At 36.7% G+C, this 22,778-nt stretch overlaps 1 protein-coding gene across 2 annotated transcripts in view; it reads right to left on the bottom strand.

Moving 5' to 3' along the window:
* Window positions 1-22,778, bottom strand: part of PARP8 (poly(ADP-ribose) polymerase family member 8) — a 196,797-nt gene that overhangs the window by 16,367 nt on the left and 157,652 nt on the right. For both annotated transcript variants that reach the window (XM_070476665.1, XM_070476664.1), the window contains exons 16-24: window positions 20,656-20,748; window positions 13,715-13,840; window positions 12,393-12,458; window positions 9,906-9,973; window positions 8,203-8,251; window positions 6,992-7,104; window positions 6,685-6,757; window positions 5,202-5,271; window positions 891-964 (exon numbers count right to left, since the gene is read on the bottom strand). In XM_070476665.1, the coding sequence (XP_070332766.1) occupies window positions 891-964; window positions 5,202-5,271; window positions 6,685-6,757; window positions 6,992-7,104; window positions 8,203-8,251; window positions 9,906-9,973; window positions 12,393-12,458; window positions 13,715-13,840; window positions 20,656-20,748 (732 nt within the window). The remainder of the gene's footprint in view (window positions 1-890; window positions 965-5,201; window positions 5,272-6,684; window positions 6,758-6,991; window positions 7,105-8,202; window positions 8,252-9,905; window positions 9,974-12,392; window positions 12,459-13,714; window positions 13,841-20,655; window positions 20,749-22,778) is intronic.

Raw genomic sequence — 22,778 nt, 5'->3', positions numbered from 1 at the left:
AGCATCTTATGTAGAAACTCTGGGGGTTTGTTTTTGTTTTCAGATATTAGATTAGCTACACTCTTTAAAAAAAAAAAAAAACAACTAAAGTCACATTATTCATCAGATGGATTTTAATTTTTCCGGAATGCTTGTTTTCTCTGAAACAACAAGGGATTTGTGCTTGCTCTTCTCTATGCCTGGAATGTTCTTTCTCCCAGAGAGCCACATGGCTCATGCACTCATCACTTACAGGTCTTCACTCAACTAGAACCTTCTTTCCCCATCATCCCATTTAACATTCATTCTAGTTCCATCTTCAATCCATAGCATTGAGCATCCCCTTTCCCTGATTTTTATCCAGAAGATTTACCACCATCTAACATTCTACTAAAATAAATATTTAATTAATTTATTAAAGTTTTCCTGGATGTGGACCATTTTAAAAATATTTATTGAATTTGTTACTATATTACTTCTGCTTTATGCTTTGGTTTTTTGGTCTGTAGGTATGTGGGATCTTAGTTCCCTGACCAGGGACTGAATCCTCAACCCCTGCATTGGAAGGTAAAGTCCTAACCACTGGACCAATAAGAATCCCCAAAGTTAATTTACTTATATCCACTCAGTAGAATGCAGGTTTCAAGAGGATTTGTCTATTGTAGACTATCACTATAGCTCAATGACTAGGAGCTGTCCAGCATTTTAGTAGAAGCTCAATAAATATTTGCTGCATACTGATTGAATAAAGGCATCTGAGTGATTATATTTTAGGGTGAGTTTTGTTTCTGTATAAGTATTGCCTAAAATAATTTTGCAGATTTAAAAAGCCTGAGTATTTATCAAAATCTTGCTGGCCAAGGGCGCTAGAGTTCACCCATCAGAGACTGCCACCCAAGTTGCTACAATACCTGTGATGCATTGCTGTTTTTACTGCTTGAAGCCGGCTCATCCTTGGCTGACACCTTCTGCTTCTTGTTCATCCCTAAGAACATTAGCAAAGTAATAATTTAGGGACAAAACTGTATGATGCAGCTCAAAATACAATCCATCTACACTGCCAAGTTCCATTTTAGGCAAAGGCTTGACAGCATCAAGGCACAGACGGTCACAAAGGGCTCCTGAAGGAGCAAGGAGGGTGGAAAGTCAGTGGGTCTGGAAGTTCTGGTCAAGTTACAAAGTGGAAAACACAGTTTGTTTTTCTTTGTGTTGAAAAGAAGGATAGGATCACCTCTTGCATAAAGTTGATATAATCAGAAAATGTTTTAAACTTGATTTTAAAAGGCTTTTAGGACCAAACTTTCATTCTTATCATCTGGTGATGAGAAAGTAGATAAGGGATGGGAAATAGGAACAATTTTTTAAAAATATTAATATTGCCACTTCATGAGTTGCTGATATATGCTCAATACCTATAGAATTTACTATTCCTCCTAACAAAGGAAAACTAAGTCCTTTTGTCTATGATACAAATCTTACCAGACTCTGTTAACTCCATGGCTTTTTTACTGTGAAATATTTCAGACAAAACAGAAATAAAATTCCTATCTGTTTAGAATAGGTAGATTTGTAGCTATACTTAAAAAAAAAATGCTCATCTACTATTCTGAAGTTGACACGCCTGTTTGTTGCTGTTTCAATAAAAGGCTTAATGAAAATGGGTAAAGTCTATGGGCCAAATTGCAAGTGGTGTGACGTAAGCATTTTCCAAAGCAGACATTCCCCCAGAGATGCAGAAGTAGGTGGAGTCAAGTTGAGAAACAGGCAGAAGGTTTCAGAGGCAGTTCTGAGGGAAGTGAAAGTGTGTTAGTCGCTCAGTCATGTCTGACTCTTTGCAACCCATGGACTGTAGCTCTCCAGGCTCCTCTGTCCATGGGAATCTCCAGGCAAGAATACTGGAGTGGGTAGCCATTCCCTTCTCCAGGGGATCTTCCCAACCTAGGGATTGAACCCAGGTCTCCTGCAATGCAGGCAGATTCTTTACCGTCTGATTCACCAGGGAAGCCTATCTGAGGGAAAGGCAGAGGCTATTATATGCGGACACTGGTCTGCTCTCTACCTCCTATACCTGCAGCCTTCAAAACCAAGTATGAAGGTACTTGAACTTATGGTAGAGGTTCTTACTTTTTCTTTTCAGATCAAGGACACTTAAAGAATTGGATGAAAGCTATGGATCCTCTTTCCAGGTAGATGCACATTCACACAGACAAATTTCACATTCATTTGTATCCCCCAAAAACCTTTCCATGAACCCATCTAAAGAGTCTGTGCACCAGGATATGAAGCCGAAAATCGCAACACTTGGTGATTTGTTGTGTTTTTCTTATCTATGCTGAGGTTGCATTTATTTATTAAAACTGGTTTTATATTACTTTTTTATTGTGTTCTGGTTTAGTTAGATTTAGAATCTGACTTAAGCTGATTTGAATCATCTTCTCCACTGAACTATGTTATTTTCTTTCCTATACTATCTTATTCTTCTGATATTTATTTTCCTAGTGTTATTTGGGAATACTGTATTTTCAAAGATCACTGCAACAATATTTCTCAACAATATGCTTTTCAACTATGTGACTTTGCTGCTCTTTCATCAGGAAATGGAGTTTAAATCCCCAGCCCTTGAATCTGGAGGGCCATGTAACTGCTCTGACCAGTATCTGTATATGGGAAGCGGCACCATGTGACTTTTGACACTGAGTCATAACAGGCATACATGTCCTCTTAGGACATGTACTCTGGAAAAGGTTAGGATAGAACTCTGAGAAATCAGATGCTGTGGCTGAAAAAGTATAAACTTGGAGAAAGGAATCAGAGAGGTAAGCCTAGTTAATGCTCCCCTAGCTATTAGACCTCTCTAAGTCTCATTTCCTATAACATGACGATCATAAGACTTACCATACAGACACCACATGAACAACATCTCCTGAAGCTGTCTAATAGAATCATGTAACTACACACACACACACACAAGCACATAAGCAAAACCAATTATATATGTGCAGGCATACAGAATGCCAAACATAAAAGCATTTAAAAGTCTAAAGGGAAATGCACTGAACACTGAGACTGTAGGAAAGGAGGAAAATTTTTCATCTGTTATTTTATACCATTCTGTGTAGTTTCAATTTCTTAACAAAGAGCATAATTCAGTTCAGTTCAGTCACTCAGTCGTGTCCAACTCTTTGCGACCCCATGAACCGCAGCATGCCAGGCCTCCCTGTCCATCACCAACTCCTGGAGTCCACCCAAACCCATATCCATTGAGTCGGTGATGCCATTCAACCATCTCATCCTCTGTTGTCCCCTTCTCCTCCTGCCCTCAATCCTTCCCAGCATCAGGGTCTTTTCAAATGAGTCAGCTCTTCGCATCAGGTGGACAAAGTAATGGAGTTTCAAGTTCAACAGCAGACCTTCCAATGAACACCCAGGACTGATCTCCTTTAGGATGGACTGGTTGGATCTCCGTGCAGTCCAAGGGACTCTCAAGAGTCTTCTCCAACATCACAGTTCAAAAGCATCAATTCTTTGGCACTCAGCCTTCTTTATAGTCCAACTCTCATATCCATACATGACCACTGGAAAAACCATAGCCTTTGGATCTTTGTTGGCAAAGTAATGTCTCTGCTTTTTAATATGCTATCTAGGTTGGTCATAACTTTCTTTCCAAGGAGTAAGCATCTTTTAATTTCATGGCTGAAATCACCATCTGCAGTGATTTTGGAGCCCAGAAAAATAAAGTCAGTCACTGTTTCCACAGTTTCCCCATCTATTTGCCATGAAGTGATGGGACCAGATGCCGTGATCTTAGTTTTCAGAATGTTGAGCTTTAAGCCAACTTTTTCACTCTCCTCTTTCACTTTCATCAAAAGGCTCTTTAGTTCTTCTTCACTTTCTGCCGTAAGGGTGGTGTCATCTGCATATCTGAGGTTATTGATACTTCTCCCAGCAATCTTGATTCCAGCTTGTGCTTCCTCCAACCCAGCGTTTCTCATGATGTACTCTGCATATAAGTTAAATAAGCAGGGTGACAATATACAGCGTTGATGTACTCCTTTTCCTATTTGGAACCAGTCTGTTGTTCCATGTCCAGTTCTAACTGTTGCTTCCTGACCTGCATACAGGTTTCTCAAGAGGCAGGTCAGGTGGTCTAGTATTCCCATCTCTTTATATTTAAACAATATATTTTTGTTCTAAAAAAAAAAAACACCTGATCAAAGTAAAACATTCCAAAGAAATATCGTAAAGAAAAAACACCCCACATTTTTACTACCTGAAGATTACAGATGCTAACAATTTGGTAATTATTCTTGCCATATTTTGAATTCACGAGGCTCCTCCTTAGCACATGCTTTCAATTTATTCCAAAATTAAAACAATCTCACCAAAATATTAACAATAAATTGTCAACAAGTAGTATGGTTTTGAGGGTGTCTTTCTAAACCTATGTTTTCCATACCATTTAAAACTTTTTAATGGGATATTTAATAACACAATCCAATTCAAAGGACATGAATTTGAGGAAACTCCAGGAAACAGTGAAAGACAGGGAAGCCTGGCGTGCTGCAGTCCACGTGGTCACAAAGAGCTGGACATGACTGAGCGACTGAACAACAACATAATGATCCACAGGTAAGAAGTTGGCATGGTACAGAATTACATTCAATGATAGTCGATTAACTTGTATATAAACTTTACAGTGCTCTCCATAATACTTTGTACATACTGTATTATCAATGTTTCATGTAGATGAAATAAATATATGAATGACTGAAAATTAAAAGTAACATTAAAATTTGTCAGTTTTTGAAATTAACAAAACATATATTCCATGTTATACACTAGGGGAAATATTATAAATCTTGGCATGTGAGCTTCGTTTTTATTTCTGACATTTATCAAATGAATTTAATACAGATACATCAAATAAGCTTGTTCACTTGATAAAAAGGTGGTATAGCTCAGTTGGTAAAGAGTCTGCCTGCAATGCAAGAGACCTGGGTTTGATTCCTGGGTTAAAGAGAAGGAAATGGAGAAGGTAATGGCAACCCACTCTAGTATTCTTGTTTGGAGAATCCCACGGACGGAGGACCCTGGCAGGCTACAGTCCCTGGGGTTGCAAGAGTCAGAGATGACTTAGTGACTAAACCACCACCACCAGCTGGAATATACAACAACAGCAAAACCCTAATAAATTTGAGGTTAGAAATGGAATACAAGCTTACCTGAGTAACCAAATGATATGCTTGACATTGGACTAAGATAGATTCCACTTCCATACATTGCACCGTGGAGCTAAAATGGAAAGAGGTAGGAGAGGAAGCGGTCAGTTCATGGTTTTAAAGGTTAATATTTCACAAGAGAGGACCATCATCTCATGCTGGAACACTTAGCTCTTAGAAAATGTTAAAGCCCTTATTCCAAGGTCTATTTGGAATTTAAAATGAGCACTAATATCTTTGTCCTTAAAATTAAGAATGCATTGATATATGGAAAATGACAGCCAAGGAAAAAAATCCTTAGAAAAGATTTTCCGTTCTATCGATGACAGAGTCACTTAGTATAATGTACTAGAGTAGTATGTTAATGGCTCTAAAACACTGAAAATAAAACAGGATGAAACATATGTGACAGAAGGTTGATTAGGACTCACCTATTTGTGTATCAGTAAAATGTCCTGCTCAGATTTTCATTATACAAGTGTCACCCCATTCTTCTCCTCCGAATTTTTCAAGTTACAGAGTGCTTTATTAACTGAAACTCTGACTAGTGTACTACTCAGAACAATCAAAGTTCTCTAATATTACTTCCATGTTCTAGGGCCCTCATACCCTTTTTGTTGTGCACCAAATATTAATTCAATCAATTTGTATTTATGGACATTTATATTTAATTGCATCATCCCAACTGTCATCAGAGTTTGTAATTTTGCACTGGTAACTGGGTTGAGGATCTCATTTCCTGACCTCCCTACATCATCAGATAAAAATGAGTGGGGTGGAATGCTAGAGATAAAGGGCATAAAGATGAGGACCACACCCAGTATATCCCTGCGCACACGCTGCCCTGGGGCTTGAAAGGCAAGATAGCCGATGGCTCTTTGGTGTCCAGTCTCCACTCTGCTTATTCTTAGCCCTACCTTTTCTTCTGTTAGAGTATTCACAGTGAGACAGTGCTCAAGAAATGTGTTGGATTAGCAGAGAGAATTCTTGTAAGGTTTTACCTTTTTTCGGATCATCTTTTTCTTGTCATTGTTGTTCAGTGGCTAAGTTGTGTCTGACTCTTTGAGACCCAATGGCCTGCAGCACGCTAGGCTTCCCTGTCCTTAATTATCTCCCAGAGTTTGCTCAAACTCACGTCCATTGAGTTGGTGATGCTATCCAACCATCTTATCCACTGTCTCTCCCTTTTCCTCCTACTCTCAATCTTTCACAGCATCGTTTTTCTTTTCTTTTTTCCTAATTAAGTTTAAAGTGATTTTACTATTTCTCATAGGGAAACTCAATTTTCTTTTCATCCCTATGTTGTATATAGATCAATTCTGCTTGACTTTGTGAAAATTATGTATGTCCATTAGAAAGTCAATGTGATTTTTAAAAGCACACGTGCTTCATTCTTTTGTGAGTAAAAAAAATAACACCAGGACTGCTTACTGAACTCCCGTACTGAAAAATCATGAGATCACGTCAAAGCATTCTCAAAATGTACCTGCAGTCGTGTATTAGAAGCAACAACCAGACCATTCCTCAGGATGGAGTGCCAGTTTTCAATGTGTGAGCCACTAAAACACAGGGAAAGAAAAGGAAAAGCAGAATCAGGAGTCAGCGACATTTTAATGGGGTCACAATGTAACAAGCCATGGTGCCTTCTCACTGCTCTGAGCATCCTAGTCGAGTATCATGCAGGGACTGTCCTATGCTAACAGCCAACTACTAAAAGAGGATGCTTTCCTCCCCACACATTTATGGATGACTGGGCGGGAAACACACAGCCCTCAACAATAAGCCATACTCACTGAAATGCAAAGGTGCTTCCGAAGAGTTTTTTAGCAGCTCTAAAATTGGATTCTTTGGCTGGTGGACTGCTGAGAAGAAGGAACTGATGGGGTGTGTGCATGAACTTCAGTTGCTGCCATTTAAAATAAGGGCACAGGAAAACACATCAAATTTAATGTATAACAGGCTGATGACAAATTCAAGCGTTATTGGTTTAAGAATTATCTATTTTCAAACTATAATAATTTATATTAACAGGATCATTCATTTAAGAAATCCCCTGCATAAGTGATAAATCACATGGAATTGCTGATATGAAGGATAATTCTTTAGGCTAATGGAAAAGGAATAGCAGACAGACAATCCAAAGTCATTTATATTTAGCTTTGGAATATGCTATGTAATCACATTCAAGCAGATCTGCCTTCCTAATTACATTTCTGAGACATTTATTATTGAATTCCCTAAGTATCCACAAGCTATTTGACTGGGGAAATATCTGAGTTTGCTAAGCAGAAAAGTTAGTTCAAGATTTTAAAATCACAAAAATTATCATCATTATGCCTTATTTGCATATATTTGTAAAATCAGAAATTGCCAACACTCATATTATAGTTTTCCCCTTTGTTCATATAAAAAAAAAAGTAAAACAGACTCTCTTGAATTAGCTGCTTGATATACTGCCTGACACAAATTTCTAACTGCTGCTCTTCCACCTAAGATTATATGTACTTATATAGGGACCTAACATACAGGAATCTCATAGTTTAGAGATTCAGAGATGACAGACCTGAGATTGTAGATACTGCTCCCAGGTAATGACCAGAACTGAAATCAAACTGCATTAGCTTTTTTTTTTTTTTAATTTTGTAAGCACATTAGGCCCATAAGTAAGATATCTGGAGTCAGCATCTCCTCTGATATAGAAAAGTGAAGCTGTGCCAACATTAAACTGACACTGATAAAAAGTACGCAATCTCTAGATAATGCTCTATCACATGTGGAATAACTAAATGATTTCATATTGACTCAGTTACTTAAAAGCTCAGGGCAGCAGCCTGAAATTGAATTTGGTTTCTTGGAAAGACTTGGAACTGGGGCATATATGGTCATTTCAAAGAATTAGGCTTAGCCTGAGTTTCCTTCAATTTTCTGGAGAGGCTGCCTAAAAAAATCACAACCAGTAAGTAGCCCTCCCATTTCTGCATGTATATGTGAAGAAACAACTTACCCTGTTAACTGGCAGTTTCACAATATGTGACCTATTACTTGAAATAACCCTGAAATTAATTAAAATAATCCATCAGTCACAAATATATACCACATATAAAGTTTTTTCCTCAGTTGGTAAGTGATTAAAACTTATTTTTGCTGTGACAAAAATTGGGTAATAATTTTATCTAATTACATCATTCTGCTTCACTTCCTGAAACAATTTAAAGAGCTGATGTAATTAAAAAAGATAATACTTTAATCTAAGAAAACACAGAAGTAGCTCTTTAAAATCTAAGAGATATAACTTTTAATAACCACAATCTAAGATTAGAACTTGAATCACAATCTGCTTTCTCTGCTCTTCTCTACAATGTCTAACTAAGCATGAGTTTTCATGGAGATTTTTTTCCTTTATATAAATATTTGAGCATCTTTGCACTGGTTTACAGTGGCTTATGTACAAAATGTTATTAACTATGTAAGACAATGAAGTTGAAAAAAAATCAAAATTGTAGGTATTTGAAAGAACTAATTGCTTTATACTTGTCAGCATAGAAAATCATAACTAAACAAATTGTAAAACATGTTAGTAAATTTCCCTCTGCTTGAAAGAAGAGTGACTAACAAGTTCAAGGAAATGATCACAAATAAAAGTGAAAAATCAAGCTGACTTTAGGGAAAAAAAGAAAGATTGGATGTTTGAGATGTTTGTCTTCATTCTGAATATGACTTAGCCAAGTGAGAATTTGAAAGGCTAAAAAGTAAAAAACTATGTGTTATTATACTCATCAGAATTTTAATAGATTATGAAAGATACAAAGAAGAAAGACTTGTAAAACCTAATTTTTGTCATGATATTACTAGAATAAATTTAATATGCTTTGTAAGCTTCTGTGTAAGTGAAAGTTACATGAGTAGCCAGAGTCTTTCTCCTTTCCTGATCTTTACATATTTTTTTAAAAACTGCCTGGTTTCAGCATAGAATAAATACTCATTCAGATCAATCTCATATAGTCTTCACATTTGTCTTATTGCAAGATAATCATGATGAATCCCACAGCCTTTAGTTGTCAGTGATTTCAAAGAGACGTACCTAAAACCCTCAAAGATACGGTGAGTAGATACTATTGTTATCTTTTTGCAGATGAGAAATCAGAGGGCAAATTACTTTTTGAAGTAAGTGTTGTAGAACAAGATGAGTGCTGAACCCACTTCTCAACTATTCTTAGTCTAACTCTTCTAGAATCCATGCTGAGCTAATGCTGTGGCCCTCACCAGACTTTCTCTGAAACAGAACATCCTCTTGTAGTCATCAAAAGAAGAGTTTATCAAATTTATACTCTCTTCATTATGGGAGCAAATTATACAAAACATACATTTAAGAAAGATTTTCAGTAAGTGTTTGAAACAGTTTTATCACTTAATTAACTAGAAAATTAAATGAGCCAAAATAGCTTCACCACATAATACAAATTTTTTAAATCTATAGAGTCAACCACACAGTATATCCGTGTATTGCATATGACAGCATTTTCTTCCCCTGTGATGTACAAGTTTTAATTAAAGTGAAAGTCGTTAAGGACTGTTGGACTGTGAAGTCACCAGTCCTCATAGGACTGAGGAACTGTATGTAGCATTGCAGGTCTCCACCCCCCCTGCCTTAAAGCAGGCAACAGAAAATGATGCTGTTTTCATTAAGAGGAAAACTAAATTTTATACCATTGCAGTAAGGGATGAGCAAGGGGGTCTTGTTTATCCATCTGTTTCTTGATTTCCAGATATGGTGCCTGGAAAAAAAAGTCATTATGCTCCTTGATTTTTCTTAAATTATTTTACTTTGTTTTTTGCAGAAGGAAAATCACCTTGAACAGGTATGTCTAATCCAGTTAAACGTGAAGACTTGTGGTTGTAACATGATAACAGTGACCATTACCCTAGTTGCTTCTCCCCAATATGGCATGAACTCTGACTTTCCATGCTGCACAAAGGACTTGCCAGAACATTTGGTTAAGAGGCTTAAATCAAATTTTAACCTGGCTCCCATGCACTGGGCCAAGTCCCTGGACTCCTGCTGAATCTTTGCTCAAGAAAATCCAATGCTGCCAAAACACAAAAGGCACCAACCCACACTGCTAACCATTCAGTAATTCTCTACTTATCTCCTGTGAAATTTCCCAGTTGCCCAAAGTCCCTTATTTTCACTTCTCTGTAGCCTCTTTTTGCTCCCCCTTTGTTTTCACCTTAGAAACCTTGGTCACCTTGTTTTACTCAGAGGTGACCTCAGTTCACACTGCCAATCTCTCTCCTCCACTGCAGTACTTGATTAAATCTGTCTTGCCACCTTTAGAAGTATATGGTCTCTCTTTGACACTTTTAACTTTTAACTGACATTAAAGTAAAACTTGTAACAGCTATAATCGTGCTCATATCTGAGGGTACTGACGCTGGGTAGATCATTCCATGAAAAATCTGGACAAGATTTATGTAAAAAGACAAGTCCTTCTTTTAAAAGTATTGATGGAATTCACCCAGACAATTAACCTTTTCATAGAATGAAAGGCAATCTGTTTGTGGTAATTTAGGTCTCCTCTATAGGGCAGTACATTCTAGAAAATAGGACAGTATAACGTTATATTTATTTGGAGAGGTTTAAAGCATCTGATGCAATAAAACCTAACAGCATCCTTATGAGGTGTACGCTGAAGGAGGATGCAGCATTACTCTTTACTATCTCAGCAGAGAAGAAACTGAGGCATCAAGCAATCAAGCAACTTGCCCAAGGTCACAAGCCACATCACAGATGAGGAAATTATACCACGTGGGCTTCCAACCTCCCAAGCTGACACTCAATCATCTCCACTGCCTCCTATTAAAATAGCCTACACATGACCCAGAATAAGGGAGGCAATTCTTGGCACAGAGCTGATCCTAGAGACAGAGTTTGCAGCTATTCTTAAAACCAAGAATGGTCTTTGGTGACTAAAAGTGTATAATCATGGGTAAGGTACTGCAGTAGGTTCTTTTGTCCCTGTCAGTGGAAATGCTTTGATTGCTTTCTTTTCCTTATACAAATAATACATAATTTTTTGAAAAGGAATTCAGATAATGTAGAAAAGGCATAGAAAAATCGCTAGAAAGAATGATGGATTTTAAGCAAATAATGTAACCTGTGCATTAAAAGATCTCTTATTTACCATTGTCTGACACCTACTACTTGTTGAATGAATGAATATTTGACTTCATAAATAAGTATCACAAGAATCAAGAATCAAATTTGGGAATATAAAAATGTACTTTATCAGGACATCTGCAAATGGAGTAGATGTGATGGGCGAGGGGGGGGGGGGAGGGAGGCGGCGTGGCACAGAAGCTTTGTGGGCCCCAAGACTGGAGAAATCACTATTCCCTCCCCAGAGAAAGGCAATGGCTGAGAGTAACACTTATTATAAACCTGCAAGGGCCTCCAAGGCAATGCAAGCCTTGAAAGCACCATATGCAAACTGAACCCACAATGCGTGTTGTTGTCAATTACAGGTTATTAATTTCTACTTATAATGATGAGCCCTAAACCTTTCTCCAAGTCTTTGGCAGCAGAAAGGCCTCAATAATTCAGTAAGATGTGCTTTTCCAAGTGTTGGACTATAGCCCAGTGACATATTAGACTTTCATAATAAACCCAGATCCTTGCTCATCAAACTCTTCCACCAAAGCTGCCCTAATGACCAAAAATATAAGCACTCAAGGAGTCTGGTATCTTCCAAAGTTGTTTTGAGATTCTGTATAAATATTCTAAAATATTTATGTGCGATTTATATTTGACAGAATATTTGTTTTTATTTTAACATTAAAATGATGTTTTGAAATTACTACCATTAATTAAAACTGACAGTCTAGGAAGATACCAGATTTAACTTTTGCCTTAAGATATTCTGACAAATTCTCATCTGAGTTTGAGAACAGAGAGTTAGGATTATAATTATGCAATTACCCTCCAAAGTCACAGTGGTAGCATGCCAAAACACTGATGTGATTTCATTAAAACATCCTAGTACAAAACAATTTTAAATTTTTTATGATTTTAATTACACTCTCACATAATAGAAAAGTCTTCATGTTACTGCATAGTCAGTACTCTCAGATATTTTAAAAATATCATTTCACTCAAGCAAAACTGAACTGTATAAGACCACAAGATGATACACTTACTTGTGTCATCTCTCTAATAGAAGTTATGCTATCCAAGGCTTTCATTACTCGATCATAGTTCTTCTTCTGTTTGAAGGGGGAAAAACAGTATTCACTACAGGCCTTTGCAAGTCTGCACATCACTAGACAAACATACTATTTCTGTACCTGAATTTTCCATCAGGGTCAATTTGAAAGCAATGACTGTGTTGTGTACATAAAAGGGAAGACTTTAATAAGATGGCTCAAGGACATAACATTTATAACTGAGTCAGAGGGAAGAAAAAAGAAAACAATGCCAGTTTTAGTGTAAGTATCAGTACACAAAACCATGTTCAGCTTACAGGGGAAAAAACTCTTAAGTACAAAAAAGATATTAGGCTCCTGATTTTTGTTTTCACTACTAAAAAGTTAAGCCATGATGAATAAAGTAAGCACAGAATCCTTCTGAAACATGAAAATGCACTTTAAATCTTATAATTTCATCTTGCTTTTATTTTCTTTTGATTAGAAGGTTGTTACCAAAAGAGTGTGACTAGTAAGTGTGTAAATGACACCATACACTCAACTGATAATTCATTTTTAAGCATACTGTAAATATGTGTGCTATTACCATTTATGAAAGAAGGAAAGTTTTTCCTAGGAAATTTTATACAGTCATTGTTTCCATAAAATGATTTCAAGAGAAGTAATAATAGAAACTGAAGCAATTTTGTCTCTCATGCAACTTGAAAATTGTGTGATTTCAGAAGAATTCTGCCTAACCTCCATGAATACTTACGAAATTGGTGTCTCAAGAAATGACAGTTGATCAACAATAGTAATTAAACTTTTAGTAACCTTCAGATAACTGGGGAGTTGGGGGGGGAGGCAAGAGAGGGTGAAATGAAAATATGAAAGAAAAGGGAAAATTTGTCCCCTTACCCATGATCCTTAAAATGAGACTATATATGTTATAATCTCAAAAAAATATGTAATGAAATTAAAAGTCATATCGACCATTATAAACCAATTGATTATAGCTATTTACTTACCTTCTATGCAGTTGGAATGAGTAAAGATCAGCATGTGAGCGAATTAAATGGGTCTAGTTTCATGACAGTGAAGTTAGGAAAATGATTTAAAGGAGAAAAGGAGAGATGTAACAGGGTACATGAAAGACAAGGTGGAAGTAAATCAAATTTGTGGAAAAGAATCATATTTGCTAAACAGATACAGAGTTCATGACAGGTCATGGATTTGATGAGACAGTAACTTAGCTAAGAAAGAAGAATGCTAGTGAGACTGAAGTCTCAATCATTATTATTAGAGGAAACGGGTGCTGTGCAGGGGTGAATACTTACCCTGGGGTTGAAGGCCAGCATCTGAGGATCGTTAGGATCTACCACAGAAGGATATGGCTCGAAAATGACAACTTTTCTAGGAGATTCCAATGCAGACCTACACATGGATACTAGTAGATCTACCACCTTGAAATACATACATAAGATAGTTACTACCCTTCAGGTTTTATCAAGAGTTTTGCCATTGTTTCTCCCTCTCATGGTAATTAACTGGAAAGACTCAAGATAGCTATTAATCTCTGAAATCTTTAATTTGTGGCTTCAGACTAAGTTTGACGAAGCTTGACTATTAATTTAAAGTAACTAGTACGCGCTGCTTCCAACTACTCACATTTTAATATCTCTGTCTCTAACATGTCTTTGTCATGAACACATACAATGAGCTAACAGTGATGCAGGCTCTCTGGCAGGCCAGTGCATGAGACAGGCCCTTGCTCTTGTGGAATTCACATTTCAATGGAGAAAGTGTGTTGAAAAACAGTTAAACAAATACATGCTTAAAGACAGTTCCTGGCAGTGTTAGATGCTATAAAAAATAAAGCAGGCTTTCGACACCAAGGCAGTAGAGGGGACTATTTCAGAGTGGCTAGGAAATGTGGTGATGTTTCTACAGAGACATGAACGAAGTGGGAGAGGAAGATGTGTGACTATCTAGGAAGAAACCATTCTGGGTGAAGGAAACTGCAGAGAACGAGTCCGACCTACTCCAAGAAAAAGAAATATCCTGACATCATCTCACTTCTTCCTACTCTCCTCTGACATAGGCCATTAAAGAGCTTTGTCTTATTAAGTAAGATGATTTTATTCCTATGTTCTTCCATGATTCTTCTGCAAAATTTTCTAAGAGGCAGTACTATGGAGCAGTTAAGAGCATGGCTCCCTTCCCTAGTTTCCAAAACAATATGCTCTAGCAACCAAATCAAGAAAACCAATACTAAGTAGAGAGAGCTCGTCAGAACACATGTAGCTATAGTGTGATGACAAGAGACCTCATAAGGAAGCAGCTGACTTAATCTTTTTAAGGAAAGATATCACCAGAAAGTTTTGAAACAAGGCATTTAAACAATGCACAATAAGAGCAGGACAATTTTTGATTCTTAAAATGTGGCTAATGAGGAGGCACTGTGGCCTAATGACAGTACGGCTCACTCTGTTGTGTGTGTACTCACAAAACACATCCACCCAATCACAGCATCCAGAATTCCCAGGGGCTGAAAACAGTTAGCAACACTCAAGCCATAGGGCATAGGATCTATAGACAACACACCCCAAAGTACACAGACATAGATACCCCTAGGACTTACTCAGAAAATGGTAAAACCAAAACAGCGAATATGTCTCTACCACATTATTCCATTTATGTGTGTGTGAGCACACACACTGGATTATAAGCAACAGGTATAATAATAAAGATATAATATACCAGTCCAAGTTTGATGCATGAAACAGGGCACTCAAATCCAGTACACCAGGACAACCCTGAGGGATGGGATGGGGAGGGAGGTGAGGGGGGTTTCAGGATGGGGGACACGTGTACACCCATGGCTCATTCATGTCAATGTATGGCAAAAACCACTACAATATTGTAATTAGCCTCCAATTAAAATAAATAAATCAATTTAATAAAGATGTAATAAAACCCTCCTTTTTGTTTTCCTCTCCCATACCCACACACTTTCTACCCCAGAAAGATGCACCTTAACCCAGATACAAACTATTTTCAGCATTATCTGACCTGTTAGTAAAGTAAAACCCAAGCAAGAATTCCCAAGAAAGACTCATCAGTAAGATAAAAGAGCCTTTTTTAAAACTTTTGGAGTCAAGAATTGGTACAATTTTATAAATATCTTTAAAAATTTTATGGCACAGTATGCATTTGAAGCTTTGTAAAAATATATGCCCTTTATGTATGTGGTCAAATAATCTTTGACAAGGGTGCCAAGCAAGACCACTTAATGGGGAGAAGAAAGTCTTTTCTACAAATGATGATGAAAAAATTGCATATACACAAGCAGGAGAATGAAGCTGGGCCCTTATTTTACACTGCACACAAAAATTAACTAAAGTAGAATAAAAATCTAAACATAAAGCCTTAAACTATAAAATTTCTATAAGAAAACTTTATGACAGGGGAAAAGCTTCATGACATTGAATCTGACAATGATTTTGTAGATATAAAATGAAAGACATGGGCAACAAAAACAAAAATCGACAGTACAACTACACCAAACTTAACTTTTATCATCAAAGGATAAAATCAAGAGAGTGAAAAAAGCAACACAGGATGGGAGAAAATATTTGCAAATAATTTATCTGATAAGTGGTTATATCCAAAGTACATAAAGGACTCCTATAACTCATCAACAGAAGATTATATACTTTGATTTTAAAATGGGCAAAAGAACTAAATAGACATTTCTTTTAAGAAGATATACATGTGGCCAAAAAGCATATGAAAAATACTCAACATCACCAGTCATCAGAGAAATGTAAATCAAAACCACAATGAGATATCACCTCACAACCATCAGGATGACTATTATCAAGAAACCAGAAAATACAAAGTGTTGGTGAGCATATGGAAAAATTGGTACCTTTGTGCAGGGTTGATGGGATTGTAAAATGGTGCAACCACTACAGAAAACAGTCTGGAGGTTCCTCTAAAGAGTTAAAAATTGAAATTTCATAAGGATCCTGCTGAAAGTGACTATCCCACTTCTGGGTACATATCCAAAAGAATTAAAATGAAAACATCTTTAAGAGATGCTTGTACACCCATGTTTACAGCAGCATCATACACAATAGACAAGAGATGAAAGCAACCAAAATATCCACTGATAGATGGATGGATAAACAAAATGCTATAGACACATATAATGGAATATTATTTAGCCTAAAGAAGGAAAAGTCAGTCACCTCTTACAAAATGGATGAACCTTGAGGACATTATGCTAAGTGAATAAGCCAGTCACAAAAAGTCAGATACTACTGACTACTATCATGAAACATCTAAAGTAATCAGATTCACAGAAACAGAAAGAATGGGACAGGGGTAGGGGAAAATGGGAGTGTCTGAACAGGTGTAGAGTTTCAGCTCTGCAAGATGAAAATGTTACAGAAATCTGTATTTCACAACAATGTGAATATATTTAACACTACTGAACTGTGCATTTAAAAATGATTAGTATAGTAAATTTTATGTTATGTCTTTTTTACAACAATAAAAAAGGCAAAAGTGGATACAATAATAACCTGGTAAATGTTCCCCTTTCAATCAAATATTTTAATTAAACACCTTGAGCCAAAAGTTTCAAATCAAAACTATCCAAATAACTGCACTGTTTTGCCAATAATTTCAAAGTAAATTATAATGAAAATACTAGATGTCAGGGTAGAGAATTTAACTAATAGAATATTTTTGTTAATATACATCCTAAACTAACTTCAAAGTAACAGTCCAACTACTCTGGCAAAATTCCGTGCTATCCACCAAAGTTTCTTATGTCTTGCTTTCAAGGTGTAATAGGGCTACTGCTTGGAAGCAACTGCTCTGCAAGCAATATTTCTACCCTTTTTGTCTACATCAGACCATATGACTGATCTTAACCCATGGAGAGTAAGCAGAAAGGGGCTGAGCTGATGGACAGACAGTGTTCCTTTCCTCTCTTCCCCTCTACTATAAACCACATGTTGAAAACACAGCAGACCCACATGCTGGACTGAATCCGTTTCTTTCAATGATTTCAGAGCTACCCAACAAACATTCTAACCAGACAGTTGTGTGAGTTAGAAATAAAATATACCATATAAATAGTTTATCTATTATAGTAGTCAGATTGGGAATCTTGGCACAGAGAAAGGTTTATACTACAGTTTTTGAATTTGTATTCTGTTTGCATATGACAACTTTTCCATGGAATAAAATGTTTTTTTGGAGAAGAGGTGAATTTAAAATTGTAGACCACTGGCTTTCAAGCATTTCAACAGTAATTCCTTTTTAAGAAAATTGTATGTAAAAGCCCCAGTACATAAAAGAAATAAAATAAAATGGAGCTGCTTTCTGGTTAAAGCAGTATCTGGAGGCCTGGAATCCCAGCTGTTGACACACTCTCGTCCCAGACCAGTCTCCTGCAGATCCCTCTAAGGAATGTTCATGTAACCTCCAGAGCTCCTCAGAGCCCCATGAAAAATTCAAGGGTCAGCTGATGAAACAAGACTACAGAGATACAGTGCTATTTAGAAAAAGAATCCATTTACACGTAATCTCTAAGATTTCAACCAGAATACTGGGGTATATCTTTAAAAAGGTTAAAAGAATATTCTGCATTGGCATTCGAGTAGAATCACTAAATTCTCTAATTTTTTTCGGGGGTGGGGATATTGATCTTTAGAGCGGAATCCTTAAATTGATCTAAGTGAAAACTTGTGCTTTGTTACTATCGTTACATAATCCAAATGTAATTTCACTTTAAGATCCACTATTATTTTTGGACATGTATCTATAATAAGAGGGGAAAAAAGCACCTATTATTCTATCAACTTAGCCTACTGTTAAGAGGTTAAATTTCCTTCTAATCAATTATGCCTTATTTCTAGGCTTTACTTTCTTCCCTGCTTAAACTGTATGAGAGACAATTTACATCCAGTAAAATGCTTAAATGTTAACCATACTACTCAAATAATTATACATATATACATATACATACACACATACATATATATCCATGTGAAAATACATTTATCTGTGTATATATATTTACATACACCTGTGTAAAGTTTATTTTTACACAGCTATAAATAGCATATATTAAAGTTATCTTTTCTTTTTTGAGCAATATTAGTTTCCAAGAGATGAGAAAACCTTTTACATTAAAGAAAAAAAAAGACTCACCACAGTCAGATACATTTGAGAAACCCTCTAAGTATAGGCTAGTCATTTTCTTCAGTTTTAGGGATTCGTAGAGCATTCAGTATGCAGATTTGCACACACTGGATGCAAAGGTAATATTAAGCTGGATTTTTAAAGTTTATTTTAACCATGGAATCATTTTGTCCATATCACAGCTGGTCAATGTTCTACTGTTTGCATCATTTTCATTTGTAACTTATTACATCACAAATATTGCCCTTAAAATTTCATCAAGTGTTGGCATCTCAGTTGAGCTCATCAGTGAAATAATTAGGTGAAGGGAGTGTAAGTCCATGAGTCCTGGGCTGTCTGTGTTAACTGCTTTATCTTAGTCTAGTGTACCACTTGTTACACTGCAGGCATTTGATATTTACTGCAATGATGACCATATGTCTCTTGTATGATCATTCTTCCCACCCACCTTTGTGAATTTTTAAAAATTCTCTTAAATTTAGCTTCCTTTGATTTTTAGTGAAGGTAAATATTTTCTCACGTTTCTTTACTAACTACAGGTTCATATTTGTGAATTGTGCATTCATTTCCTATATTAATTTGTAATGATATTCATGTTTTTCCTCTCAATTTTTATGAGCTTCCATGTAATTAAGTTAGTAGCAAAATACACTTTTTCAAAATTAGCTCTTAGTGCTCACTATTTTTTCAAATAAAAGATATACAATATGTATGGACTCAGATCTGTTGTTTTTTTCTTTATGATTTCTTATATGTGCATAAATGCATGAACCTGATGCCCTACATAAGCTGTACATGCTTAATTTGACTCTTCTCCAGTTCAGATATAATACTTTTAAACACTTACAAAGTAATACTTAAACTTTTAAAGTATAAGACTTTCAGAATTTGATTTTGCACACAAGTGTAAAGACCTAAAAGTGCTTTTTCCCTCCATGTTGTTTCCATCACACTAAACCATTTTTATTTATGGCGTGATGTGATACCTCCTTTAATACATAAAAACTCTATTTAAAACATGAGCAATTATGGGGATTATCAGACTTTCTAGTCAGTACTTTCCTTGCCAGTACTGTATTTTGATAAAATACTACAGGATTACATAATATGGTTTTGTATTTGGTTGGTCTGCTGCTGCTAAGTCTCTTCAGTCGTATCCGACTCTGTGCAACCCCATAGACGGCAGCCCAGCAGGCTTCCCCGTCCCTGGGATTCTCCAGGCAAGAACACTGGAGGGGGTTGCCATTTCCTTCTCCAGTGCATGTAAGTGAAAAGTGAAAGTGAAGTCGCCCAGTCATGTCGGACTCTTCGCAACCCAATGACTGCAGCCTACCAGGCTCCTCCATCCATGGGATTTTCCAGGCAAGAGTACTGGAGTGGGTTGCCATTGCCTTCTCCATTGGTTGGTCTAGCCTCTCTTAAATAACATTCATTATTTTTTTATTTTTGGAATTTTTCTCCTCTATTAGTATTTCAGTCATGTTCAATGAATGAACAAAAACTAGTTGAAATTTTAATGAAATTGCATGATGTAATACATTTTGGCATCTTAACAACTGATTTTGTTTCTTTCCTTTCCAGAAACATGGGACTCTGCTCTACTTCCAAGTTTTTTCTTTGTTTTTATATTTTTTCTTCCTGTTATAAACACTACTATTGTAAAACTGAATGCTCTCTTTTTATTACCTGTTCTGCCCATTATCTTTTCACCTAAGTTTTAAAAATAAATTGGCTTCCATTTTATGGCACTGTAACTTTACAAATAAATTTTACATAATGCAAGTGCAAGGGTTTCAGTATCTCAGTTTCACCATATAAAAAAGAAATGCAATTATTTTTCAAACAATTAAAGTTGGTTTAACTTCTCCTCTTGCCAATTGTAAAATGACAAAACACATTAGATAAAGTTGGCAAACTGCAGTGTCTATCTAAAAATATCAAATGCCGGTTTGCTTTTTCCATGTATCAAGAAACTATCAAAAATTTGCCCCCAAAGAAGGGCAGAATAAATAATGTTTTCACATCCAAATATAAAATAATTAGTGTCATGTGTTAGTACCTGAGCTCCAGTTGCTATTTCATCAGCAGCTTCATTCATTACTCCCAGGGTTTGAAAAGCAAATACACACAGCTCTCGTTCACACACCGTAGGCTACAAAAGAAAGAGGAATCAATTCAACATTTTTTTTTACCATCTTCCAATTCCTAAATTAAGTGTATATATTCTTTATAATAAATATAAAATGCAAAGTTTTAGAATATTATTAATAAAGAGGAAGAGGAGCTTCCTGGTGGCCCAGTGGGAAAGAACTGGTTGGACAATGCAGGAGACACGGGTTCTATTTGTGATCCACGAGGATCCCACATGATGCAGCACAACTAAGCCTGAGGCGCCACGACTACTGAACATCTGCTCTAGAGCTGGGGAGCCGCATCTGCTGAAGCCCACCCATCCAGAGCCCATGCCCCACAACAGGAGAAGCCACCGCAGTGAGAAGCCCATACACCACAGCTAGAGCCTCCACTTGCCACAACTAGAGAAAAGCCTGGGCAGCAACGAAGACCCGGCACACCAAAAGTAAATAAATAAATACAAATCGTTAAAAAGGAAGAAATACTATATAAATGTTATTTACAATAGTCCTGGTATGGAAGCAACCTAAGTGCCCGTTTATAGATGAATGGATAAAGGAGATGTGGTATATATAAATAAATGGAATACCACTCAGTCATAAGAAAGAATAAAATATTGCCATTTGCAAGAACATTACGCTCACCGAAATAAATCAGAGAAAGACAAATACTGTATGGACTTCACTTATATGCACCTAAAAACACAAAACAAATGAGGAAGCATAACAAAATATAAGCAGAGTCATAGACACAGAGAACAAACAGGTGGTTGCCAGGAGAGAGGGGGTTGGTTGGATGAGAGAAAACAGATGAGGGAGATTAAGAGGTATAAACTTCATTTACCAAATACATGAGTCACAGGGATGAAATGCACAGTGCAGGGAAGATAGTCAATAATAATGTAGCATCTTTGTATGGTGTCAGATAGTAACTAGAGTTATTGTGGTGATCATTTTGTAATGTAGAGAAATATCAAATCACCACATTGTGTACCAGGAACTATCAAAGTGTTCTACATAGGTCAATTATACTTCAAAAACAAACAAATTCATAGAAAAAGAGAACAGATTTGTGGTTACCAGAAGTGGAAGGGTGGAGGGAGAGGAAATTGGATAGAGGTGGTCTAAAGGTGCAAACTTCCAATTACAAGATAAATAACTACTAGGGACATAATGTACAACATGATTAATATAATTAACACTGGTGTGTGTTACATTATCAGTTCAGTTCAGTTTAGTCACTCGCTTGTGTCTAACTCTTTGCAACCCCATGGACTGCAGCACACCAGGCTTTCCTGTGCATCACTAACTCCCAGAGCTTTCTCAAACTCATGTCCATCGAGTCCGTGATGCCATCCAACCATCTTATCATTTGTCATCCCCTTCTCCTCCTGCCAGGATCAGGGTCTTTTCAAATGAGTAAGTTGTTCGCATCAGATGGCCAAAGTATTGGCATTTCAGCTTAAGAATCAGTCCTTCCAATGAATATTCAGCACTGATTTCCTTTAGGATGGACTGGTTGGATCTCCTTGCAGTCCAAGGGACTCCCAAGAGTCTTCCTCAACACCACAGTTCAAAAGCAACAATTCTTTGGCACTCAGCCTTCTTTATAATCCAACTCTCACATCCATACATGACTACTGGAAAAACCATAGCTTTGAGTAGATGGACCTTTGTTGGCAAAGTAATGTCTCTGTTTTTTAATATGCTGTCTAGGTTGGTCATAGCTTTTCTTCCAAGGACCAAGTGTCTTTTAATTTCATGGCTGCAGTCACCATATGAAGTGATTTTGGAGCCCCCAAAAATAAAGTCTTTCACTGTTTCCATTGTTTCTCCATCTATTTGCCATGAAGTGATGGGAACGGATGCCATGATCTCAGTTTTCAGAATGTTGAGTTTTAAGCTACTGTTTTCACTCTCCTCTTTCACTTTCATCAAGAGGCTCTTTAGTTCTTCGCTTTCTGCCATAAGGGTGGTGTCATTTGCATATCTGAGGTTATTGATATTTCTCCTGGCAATCTTGATTCCAGCTTGTGCTTCATCCAGCCTG

This window comes from Odocoileus virginianus, chromosome 14, assembly GCF_023699985.2.
Source record: "Odocoileus virginianus isolate 20LAN1187 ecotype Illinois chromosome 14, Ovbor_1.2, whole genome shotgun sequence".
Classification (NCBI taxonomy): domain Eukaryota; kingdom Metazoa; phylum Chordata; class Mammalia; order Artiodactyla; family Cervidae; genus Odocoileus; species Odocoileus virginianus.
This window is presented reverse-complemented; position numbering and strand designations above follow the sequence as displayed.